The sequence below is a fragment of the Eupeodes corollae genome, chromosome 1 (assembly GCF_945859685.1).
Source record: "Eupeodes corollae chromosome 1, idEupCoro1.1, whole genome shotgun sequence".
Classification (NCBI taxonomy): Eukaryota; Metazoa; Arthropoda; class Insecta; order Diptera; family Syrphidae; genus Eupeodes; species Eupeodes corollae.
The window spans coordinates 200,183,508-200,195,290 of NC_079147.1; the positions used below are offsets into that span (position 1 = coordinate 200,183,508).

Below are 11,783 nucleotides of genomic sequence, written 5' to 3' on the forward strand. Positions count from 1 at the left end.
AGTTATGGTATGATTTTACAAAAACAAAAATGGAAATATTTTATTGGAACAACATATCAACAGGAAAAAGCTGAACAAAAAACAAATCATTTCAAAACAATATACACAATTATTTCATACACACTGCAAGGACCAGCAGTGAACTCGATTCTTCAGTTCGTCGATTTAAGTACATATACACCAATTTCGATTCGATTCGTCGTCTAGTCTATTTTCAATCCGGCATGTAAATAAGTCATGTTTCAATTGTTCTTAAATCTCCATAAAAACGTTTTAAGAAGGAACACACCATCAATACCATGACTTTGGAAGTCAATAATGCCAGTGAAGCTACTCGCCTTCAAAAAGGCCAAGCAAGTGGATTAGTCTCTAACCAATACTCGCTTCTCCGTAACCAGGAAATCCTCTGCTTTAACTTTAATTGGCCAAACATATGTATATATTTAAAAGTTTTAAGCTTTTTTGGTTTTCAAAAACGTGTCTACCTAAATTGTTGTTACATTCTATAAATGAAATTTTCTCAATCTTCTTGAAGACAAAAAAAATCCACATGAAATAACTGCGCATTGCTGTTTAAATCTTGACCGAACTTTTATTCCGTAACATAATATATACATATGTTTCCATCATAGCTTTTAATTGCTCGTAATGTATCAAAGCTGAAAGGTTTGCATATAAAGAATGATGATGCTTGCTTTCATTCGTTTATCCGCCAATCCATCCATTTTGGTATCTATATCTCTGACCTACCTACATATATGATTTTGTGAATGCATAAAATGTTATCAGAATCCTTTTTCTCAGGAAGAAAAAATATTGTACATATTCTGATATCTCTTTGACTTTTATTATTTTTCGTATTTTTTCGGGAATATTGATTCCAATTAGAGGGAAAACCAAAGAGTTTAATTCCGGTAAATTTTTACAATGCCGTTCCTATGTAAGGCTTTATGTGTGTGGTTTTATAGAAATATAAAGTCCTAGGTAAATATCAAAGGCTTTAAATTGACGGAGACGAGGTAATATGGATAGAAATTCATTCTGTAGTAACAATGATGCTTGAAAGTAAAAAAAATAATATTCACCGAATGTTCGTCTTAATACTTATCCATAAATTTTGGATGCATATGCAAACAGTTTATAAATTTAAATTCCCACTGATACCCAGAAAATCTTATAGTCAATGTACTCTATCTTTAATTTAATGCATTACAAAATTATTTTTATCTTTTCTTACACCAACTACTCAACAAAGCTGCAATTTTTTGTAAAATGAAAGAACGAATCACGGTTTTAATTTTTATACCAAAATCTAAATACCTATCGTGCTAGATTCAAAATTCTATTTACTTATTTCTTGTTATTGAATTATACCCTTTTCTGAAATTACTTTGATTATTATAATTTTAAATATGGCAATTTCTGCTAATTGTTATATGAAAATCTAAAAAAATAAGAAACAACAGAATGGATGCTATATTTTCCTTTAGCAAGTTTAACTTCATGAAGTATGAAAGCAAACATTAAGTTGCTAAGCAATAAATTAGACACCGAACTTTAAACTAAAATCTATATAAACTACAAGTTTCTAGTAGACGAAAAATCAACACAAATTTCGATACTGTTTGAAAACAAATACAGCATTTTAAGGCTCCATTAAGACTGATCCCATTTTGATCCAGACGAATCATCGGTTGTCGATTGCACATGCACAATGACTATTACGGTATACGGCTGGTCAATATTCCAATAATGCCACCAATTTTCTGAATATCTATACTCTAGTCCTTCTATGCAACATACTCCTGTATACATATACCATAGAGTGTACACACATTGAATTATATCGAAATGCTTTAAACTAAACGGATGAAATCCTCACCGGTCGGTTGGCCGGCTTGCATGCCGTACAATACAAAACCGACAAGGACCAAGTATCAATATGTGGAAATGAACAAGCATATACGAGGAGTGAAAGAATGAATCCACTTTCTATTATTAAAGCCACTCTCATTGAGCAAATAAAGCTACCATAAAAGCGGAGGGCTAAGGGGATGTCAAAAGTACTACTCCTATACTTATGGTCCTATATGATTGCAAACGTATCCTATATCCGGGCCGTATTGCCATGGCACAGAGGTGAAAGGATTCAACTGCTTTTTGCCAAAAATGAGTGGGTGATATATGGAAGTGAAAAATCAGAAATAAAAAAAGTAAAAAACAACTTTGTGTAAACATACTGAGAGAGGTAAACTCTGTATCAGGATCTGGACTCGGTGTATATGTGGCTTCTGTGTGGATAGTTTTAGCAACACAGACTTTCGTGTGTCGTTTGTTTTTGGGGGGTTTCAACCCTCTCTACCTTATCTACTCATATAAAATAGAAAACGATGTCATATTTGCCATTTGATTTTGGGTCAATTGAATGAGATTTCAAATAAAATCGGGGTCAATCAAAGACAAAGACTGTCATCCATGAAAGCAGGCAGCATATCAACATCGACATTTTGATATTAAAAAATCGGTTCCTGAATATTTTATCGGGCAAACACATATTTTATCAGTAAAATTAATTTAAATCAGGTAAATTTGTGTATTATATCTTCAACGTCCGTCGATGATTACAGTTTAAATCTGTTTCGTTAATGATGCACAAACAGCTTACAGCAAATCCATAACCTCACATGTTACTATGGTTCCTACTCGAACTGTTAAGGACTATTTGAGAGCGGCCAACGACCTACAAACAAACGAATATTTGTCCATTATGACATTTCCTTCACATGGCTTGTTCTTATTCTTTATTACAGATGTCCAACAAAGACTAGAATGACATTTTTAGATTAAGACACGTACGAATATTTCGTTAGTTCAAGTGTGGATCGTTTATTAACGAATTTGTTTTCTTAAACTTATCTTATTATTATTTCAAAATGAGAATTTTATTAGGACCCAACTTGTTTCCACTTCTTTATTCCAAAAATAAAGTTATGGAAACTTGTGGATCACGTGGATCTACAAAATGTGAAACTTGTAGATACATAAAACATGTGGAACATGTGAAACTTAATTTTAATTTTTTTTTCTATTTGTCCTCTATATAATCAACCGAAAGGCAAATACATATTTTAAGCTCTAGACATAAATTTCTTAACAATGATTCTACTTACTTAAGGTGGCAGTCCTGTGTGAACTAGGGCCTAGCATTATGAAAAATGATTCTATTTGAACTTACATATATCTAGGTAATAATAAGATTCATTAAGAAATCAACAACAAAGACATAATGGCTCTCGTAATCCCTAAGACGTTCTAAGTGATACCTCAAATAGCAATGGCTTTAGTCTTAAGGCTCTTGAACTTTTATATTCACCTTCAAGAGCTTAAGACTAAAGCCATAAGAGGAAGTAAGTTTCTGCAGTCTAAACAACTATAGAATTTTTTTAAAGCAATGCCTTAAAAGTTAATTTGAACAATCAAACCTGTTTATATCACATTGAGTTGTTAGGTTGCATACAACACAAGCATATTCTAACAAAGGCCTAACAACACCATAGTAAAGGAATTTAAGGATCATTAAAATCTACGATATTACTTTTTAAAATCCTAACATTGAATTCGATTTTTCAAAGATGTCACCAAGATGCTTAACATTATGAACCAATTTAAGTTCAACTTTTTCCAATAAATATAATGAAAAAACATGATATAAAGTCCTTTTATAGGATATTGACACTCATTTTTCTATATTTAATTTACGATCATTTAGATTAACCACCTACACAATTCATCTAGGTCATTTTGAAAGAGCAGGTAACCATTACCAGTAGAATTTCAGAACTTTAGACACATCATTTATACAAAAAAGAAAGAAAGAAAAACCCAGATGGCTTTCATCAATAACCTAAAGTTTAGATACTTCTATACCAAATGTCATCAACAATTACAAATTGGTAAGACCAATTTGGGACAGAAGATTTACCCTTTCAAAACCCGTGTTGGAAATCACACACAAGATCATTTATATGATTGATGGATATATCTTTGACAAGACAATCTGACTATGCAGAACATGTGAAACTTCTGATAAATGTACAGCTTGTACAACTTGCTAAACTAAAAATTATTTCTATTCAAAAATTATACTTTGCTCACTAATAAAATTTTATTTCAATCTTTTTTTTGTATATGTTGTTAGTGTTTTATTTAAACACTGCTGACAGTTGTAATCCATTCCCGAACTGATGACACACGAGAGTAAACACCAGGATAATTAGGTACAGCACATCCATAACCCCATGAAACAACTCCAACCAAAACATCACCTTCCATCAATGGACCACCTGAATCTCCCTGACAGGCATCCTTGCCACCTTTTTCGAGACCAGCACAAAGCATACGATCAGTAACACCGCCATAACGGGCATAGGAAGAATTGCATTTTTCTTGATTGGTTTTAGGAACTGAAGCTGCACGTAAATGCAAACGGGATTCTTGTGAATTCTGGGTATTTCCCCATCCGGTCACTTGCAACAAAGTTCCATCGGCAACATCTTCTCCAGCTTTAGGTAACTTAGCATTTCCCGAAGTCAATCCTTTGGTTTTGTAGTCTTCCAATTCCAAAATTGAGAAATCGTAATCAATGGTCGAAGGATTGTATTTGGGATGGACTGTCACTTTCTTCACGGCAACTAAAACACCACCACTGGCATACAAGGATGAACCAATTCGAACTTTGAGTGAGGAAGCACTTGCTCCGCTTGTACAATGAGCTGCTGTTAAGACAATGTTCTTCTTAATCAACGATCCTCCACATGAGTGGCTGTTGTAACGTTGCAAGGATATTTGATGTGGTGCATCAGCAATATCGATTTGATGACCACCCACAATACGTCCATCAATCATAGGTTTTTTCAAGAGCCTAGCACTTTGAGCAAGAGCCAGCAGGCAACAAAGTAAAACCAAGCGGAACATTGTTGTATTAATGGGAAGTTCAAAACAAACTGTATCTTACTGAACGCTAATCAATGGTTTATATAGTCGAGATCGATTCGTATTCCAAATACTTTGGCATTGACTTAATTACGAAAAGATAGCAAAAAGGGCTTAGTATAGTTTGAGAAAAAAAAAACTACAACTACCACTAACAAAACTAAACCACTTGATTTCAATTTTTTATATTTTATGACGCTAGCAGCCTTGTTGAGATTTCCCAAGACCTGCACTAAAACAATCTTATCAAAACCTTATGATTTATTTACTTACATTAAGTTCGAAGCTATTATGTTTGTTTAGATTATTATGGAGTAGCTTTGACATTAATCCAATTTATTGCATTATTATAAGTTTGTATTGAATGTTTTAATGTCTCGAGAGTAACTTATAGTGAAGTATTAGATTTTGAGAAATCGTGTCTGAATTCTTTTCAGTCCAATTCATCTAACTTGACTTTTCAGACTTGTTATCATTCAATGTGTTTTAAATTTCAACTTAAGAGAAAATGAAAGATTACATAAGAAACCTTTATTCTTAACGTACCACCTTTTCTAAACATGTTTTTGAGTGTAAAATTCAATTCCACAAGGCTTGCATTGTTATTCACTTAACGCTTTTTTCGGAGAAATTGTCTTCTGAAATTATACTAAACGTATTTGCGACAAAATACTAAATTGAAGTCTGAGTTTTTAAACTACTCTTTCTTAAGAACTTGTTGATCCGTACTTTAACTTATCAATTCGAGCAAATTAACCTTAAGGTCAAACGTGGTTCAGGTTTTGAAACTGCGAAAGCAAATAAAAAACTTAAACCTTAAAAATAAAAATTCACAAGAACAAAATGTTGAAAAATACAATATCTTAGAAAAGCAAAGGAAAAGCTTAAACCTTAAAACTGAAAAGAAAAAAAGTAGAAAAATTCCAAATCCTTTTATTTAAGCTTTAAAATACATATTTTATTTTCCAAATCCGAATTCAAAAATCCATATTTTCTTGATAGTATTTTGCTCAAACATAGCAATAGCAATCATAGCCTGAACAAAATCCACCATAGTAATAACCTACAGACCAGCAAGCAGCTGTGCAACCGGAGTGGTCAAAAGGATTGTAATTGCATGGATCTATAAAAAAAAATGAGCAACATTTTTAGACTCAAAGCATAGTTAGTACACGATTTGATTAAAAATTGAAAAATTGTGGAACGTGTTCGTTCTCATACAAATCAAAATGAAAAGTAAGCAAACAAAATCGGAACTTACCATAAACTCTAGCTTTTCCTGCGTTTTCATCCAATTTTCCAAATTGAACAGACTTTTTTGGTTCAATATGGGCCTCTTTAGCTTCGTTAAATTTAACCTGAGCTTCAACTTGGCTCAAAGTTACTGCAAGAATTACAAACAATGAAACAACAACGAAGAACTTCATATTGATAGTATTTGATGTTTTTCTTTGAATTTGGTGCGGCTTTTATTTAGTTTTCAACTAATTATATTTTTTTAGAAACAAGCAAAACTACTAATGGGAATGTTGCAATAGGAAGAGAGACAAAAAATACAAACAATTATCTTCTAGGTGAATATGTTCTATTATTGATTACCAAAGACATTTAGATAAAAAAAATGCATTAGGCCTAATTCTTTATGTAAATACAAATGTAATTAGATTAGCTTCGCTTGTCTATGTAAAATATAAGAAACATTATAATAAAAAATGTTAAAAGAAACCCTTTAAATTATTCATTCATTAAAAAATTGAAGCCTAAATCACATTAATTAGGACTAAGGGAATTCAAAAGAAAAAAATGTCTACGCTTTAGTATAATCAATATCTATTTTTTTTTTTTTTTTAATCTTTCTTCTTTTTTTAAGGTGTGATGAAGTCAATGGTATTAATTACATAATCCGATGAGGAGGTCGAATATGGTAATTTTGACATTGTTATCAAACTGTCAAAATTACAAAAACTCGCTCCGAATCCATTCGCAACTCATTCTACGGTTTTTTTAATCGACATGCATACGTATCTCTTGTTTTTTCAAGATTCTTGACTTGAAAACCATTTTGTATCAATTTCGTGTAAAAGTTAACAACATATTTTTGCACACGAAAAAAATAATTTTGTTTCAGTATATGTTTTCGTTCCTGAGATATTTCAAAAACGAATGTTTACCAAATGTTAGTAGCATTTCTTGAAGATCTTTATTTCTTTTAAAGGAAATTTCGATTTGATTTTTCTACAAAAAAAAAAAAACTTTATATTAACAACAAAATATTATGTATAATAAAATAATTTAAAAGTCAAAACCTTTGTTTATTCCCAAGATATTCGAGTCAAAAATCATTTTTTTTGTAATTTGTAGAAGTAAAATATTATTCTGCGATGCATACAATTATTTTAAAGGTGATATTTTGTTTTTTGTTAGTAAAATTTTCTGGGTGACAAATTTTCAGTTTCAGTTTTTTTTTATTTAGAAAAAAATAGTTAGTTGATTTTTTTTGCAATTTATACAAATTTTATATCACGTCACAATATATTATATACAATTTAATTGAAGTCACTAGCGTTAGGTTAGCTTAGGTTAGAGTGGCTGCGGATTCAGAATCCGCACACTTAGGCCAAAAGAGAAGACCCATTGTGATACCACATGAATCTAGAGAATTACTTCTTACTAGTCGAACCATTTTGAGCTTTTTATAAAGCGAAGAAGATATTTGATATCCTTTTAAGCTACGAGTAGTTCACTGGAATTATCAAAAGAGTAGTCTCCCAAATGAAGTTTTCGTCTTAGTGAAAGAGCAGGGCAAGTGCAGAGAAGGTGAGAGATTGTTTCCTCTTCTTCCTCGTCCATAAAGCTCCTGCAGAAGTCATTTGAGACTACACCAAGTCGTATTACGTGTCTGCCTATAAGACAGTGTCCCGTAAGTACACCTATTAGGGAGCTAATAATGAAGTCTGCTTTGAGATAACAAGTCTTTAGAGCGCTTTACGTCCAGTGAAGGCCATATGAGTTTTGTGGCTGCGCATGTTGGTAAATTGTGACACCTAGAGTTTTTTTTTATCGCCAAAGCTGTTTCTTCTAGCAGAAGCTTACATGTAGCTATCGGTATACCTATCTTCGCCCTTTCAGGTGAAATAGGTATGACGTTTGCATTCTTAGCGAGTTCATCGGCTCTACAATTTCCTGTGATGTCTCTGTGGCCCGGCACCCAACAGAGGTGAATGTTAAATTGCTGCGCCATCTCCATAAGAGACGATCAACAATCGAGGGCCCTTTGAGATTTGGTTGAGACACCGTCAAGAGATTTAATAGCAGCCTGACTGTCAGAGAAGATGCGGATATCAGAAGTTAATATCACGTTTTCTCTGAGCCAGGAGAGAACCTTTTTGATCTCTAAAATTTTCGCTTCGAAGACGTCTTGGATCCATCTGTATCTGCTTTTGTCATCCAGGAGTTTTTTGTCTTAACATTCATCTTTGGATGGAATGGATAACTGGAAGTTTTTTTCCAAACTGGGGTTTTGGAATATAGTAGTCTATGTACTTTGGTATAGAACCGAAGAGGTTCAAAATGATGGAGTGCCCCACATTGCTGTACTCGCTGCCACTTGTTTGCTGAAGATGTCGAGGGGTGTCAGATGGATGAGAGTGTCTAACGCTGCTGAGGGTGTGGTTCTCAATTCCCCGCTTATGCAGAGACATGCAATGCGTTAGACTCTGCTGTGTTTGTTGTTGTATTTGACTTTCTCCAGTGCAGTCCACCATACTGCAACCCCGTACATTAGTATTGGTCGGATGACAGATGTGTATAGCCAATAGGTTGAAAATCCCATTTGCTTCCTATGGCTTTCTTGCAAAGGAAAAGAGCTACTGTAACTTTTTTAACTCTTTCCTGAATATAAGGTTTCCAACTTAATTTTTTGTCCAATATCAGACCAAGATATTTGGCTTTATTGGTTAAAATTAGTGGTACACCTTTTATTGAAGGACGTACAATTACTGGGAACTTGTATTTCCGTGTAAAAAGGACGAGGTCTGTGTTTTGAGGATTAATACTAAGTCCGCAGTGATCAGCCCATCTAGTGAGCCTATTGAATGCGTTTTGGAGGAGGTCTCTGAGTGTATTAGGATGTTCTCCTGTGACGGCGCGCCGGCGATAGCAACATCATCGGCATACGCAACCACTCTGTAGCCTTCCCTCTCAAGGGATATTAGCAGTTCGTTAACCACTATGTTCCACAGGAGAGGGGACAGAATTCCACCTTGCGGAGTGCCTCTACCGACAGACCTTTTGATACAAAAATCTCCATCTTAGAGTTGATGATCCTGCTTTTTAGCATTAGATTGATGAACACACACAGTGAGTATTCGATGTTTAGGGTCGTCATAGCAGAAGTGATAGCGGAAGGCCACCATAGTATATTCCTTTTGCTCTAGGGAGTATTCGATAGTTCTTACCAGAGTGTGCAAGGCTGTTTCTACCGATTTTCCTTTGCAGTAAGCATGCTGAGACATCGATAGTCTTTTATCAATGCTATTACGTACATGGATATCAATCAATCGTTCCAGAGTTTTGAGAATGAATGATTATAGCCTAGTTACTAGCGTACAAGAAATATTTGCGTGAGTTGCTATTTTAAAGAAAAACACTTACTTAATTTGTTTGAAAGTCCTTTCTTTCATCATTTAATGTTTTTATCTGTAAAATAAAATGTATCTTAAGTCGCATCTCTGTCGGTTCTTGAGATATGGCCAACATACAAAAGGTATTGAACCGAAGCTTAAACAAAATTAATAGAATTTCAACAAAATATTAATGACAACATTTTGTGTAAAATTAATATCTTTCTGTCAATTTAATTTTTCTAAAAAATTAAATGAAAGTTATCAACAATATTTTACATATAATAAATATAAATTTTATTTCAATATCTGTTTTTCCCAGTTTTTTTGCAAATATTAATTTGTATAAAAAAAACCGTCTGCTGAATTCATACAAATATTTTTTTTGAATGTTAAAAATGATATTTTTTATAAGATGAAATTAGTTTGAAGCCAAATCTTTAATTTTTGAAAAGATAATTAAGGCAAAAATCAATTTTACCAACATTTAGCAAGGTTTTCCATAAATTTTTTTTTAAATGTTACCAGATGTCAAAAACGTTGTTTTTGATTTATAAACTGTGAATTGATTAAAAACTATACCAGTTTTGTATCACGTCATATTCATATGACGTTGCTAGCGTTATTGTTTCGTGAGATGTTTCAAACAAAATTTGCCCTTTTTTTAATTGCTATAGTAAAAAAATACCCTTATTTCGTTTCTGCATCTTTTTGTGCTGTTATTTGGATAACAAAGTCGATATCTCCAGATATAATCGACGAAAAAAGCTCCCCGAACGTACAGACTAACAATCCACATTTTCAAAACTCCACACATAAAATCCAATTGAAAAAAATCACTTTTAATCAAAACTTGTTGCTTGAGTTGTTAGCAACCCCAATTTTAAAAAATGATGTAAGATTTTACTTAAAATTTTTGAAAGTTGATTTTCGTATTTTAAGAAAAGCATACCAAGCAAGCCTTCTAAAAATGCGAACATCATCACATTAAAATCAAAAGTATTCAAACTCAGTCCATAAACTAATCTTCTATATGTATATGTTAAAGATTTATAATGATTTTAACTCTTACAAAACTTTAAATAGATGGAAACCCCATTAATATATTATTTAATTTACTACAAGTTTCCGGTTAATTCATACGGTGAGTGTTAGAACAGTTAACGGTGAGTGTTAGAACAGTCAACCGTCAACACTAGAGGCACAATCTTCCAAAGGTCCAGCGGAGCGTTTTTAAGCATTGCAACGGAAGCGAAGAAGATGGGTTTAGTGGTCAATGAGGACAATACCAAAAAAATGCTGCCATCAAAAAAGGACATTGAACAACGACGTCTTGGACAAAACGTCACCATGGACAGCTATAACTTCGAGGTAGTTAAGGACTTTGTCTGCTTAGGCACCGCTATTAACACAGACAAAGACACCAGCGCTGAAATTAAACGAAGAATAACTCTTGCAAATCGCTGCTTCTTTAGACTTAAAAGGCAATTGACTAGTAAAGTTCTCTCTCGAGCATCTAAATACACCATCTATAAGACTGAGGCCTGGACCCTGTCAAAGAAAAATGAGAGCAACTTAGGTAGGATGCTTCTAGAGAAAAATTCTTCGGGTGATTTTCGGTCCCTTACGCATAGATGGAGAGAATGGAGGAGAAGATATAACGACGAACTGTATGGGCTGCGACACTGACCTGGTTGACAGAATATTAGTTTACAGGCTTAGATGGCTAGGTCATGTAGCCCGGAAAATCTTCGAATCCAATCCCGAGGGACGGTGCAGTAGAAGAAGACCGCAACTCAGGTGGAGCACGCAGATGGGTGAAGACCTTAACCAACTTGGCTTGCGAAATTGGAGACAGCTAGCTAGGGACCGAGCTGGCTGGAGACACATGTTTGTTCGGGCCCAGGTCCGCCCCTGACTGTAGCGCCACCTTATGCATGTAAGTAGTAATGCTAGCAAGGACCCCTGCGAAATTTTTTACAACTTCGATTCCATCAGCAAAAATAAACTAAACGTATGCTTTAAAAGTGTCATTCAATACATCTTTGGGTTAAGAAGATAAGACCATGTTTCCAATTCGCAAGAGATTCTCCTTAATATTCCTTTAAGAGACTTCATGAAGCTTCGCACATTGATAAAATCAGAATGTCAACATCGAACAGATCGACA

At 33.7% G+C, this 11,783-nt stretch overlaps 1 protein-coding gene across 1 annotated transcript; it reads right to left on the bottom strand.

Annotated features, from left to right (window-relative positions):
* Positions 1 to 4,140: 4,140 nt before the first annotated feature.
* LOC129942524 (trypsin-1-like) lies at positions 4,141 to 5,009 on the bottom strand. Its single transcript, XM_056051504.1, has one exon. It carries the CDS (start codon positions 4,972 to 4,974, stop codon positions 4,207 to 4,209), a length of 768 nt encoding a protein of 255 aa, XP_055907479.1. The 5' UTR covers positions 4,975 to 5,009; the 3' UTR covers positions 4,141 to 4,206.
* Positions 5,010 to 11,783: the final 6,774 nt, after the last annotated feature.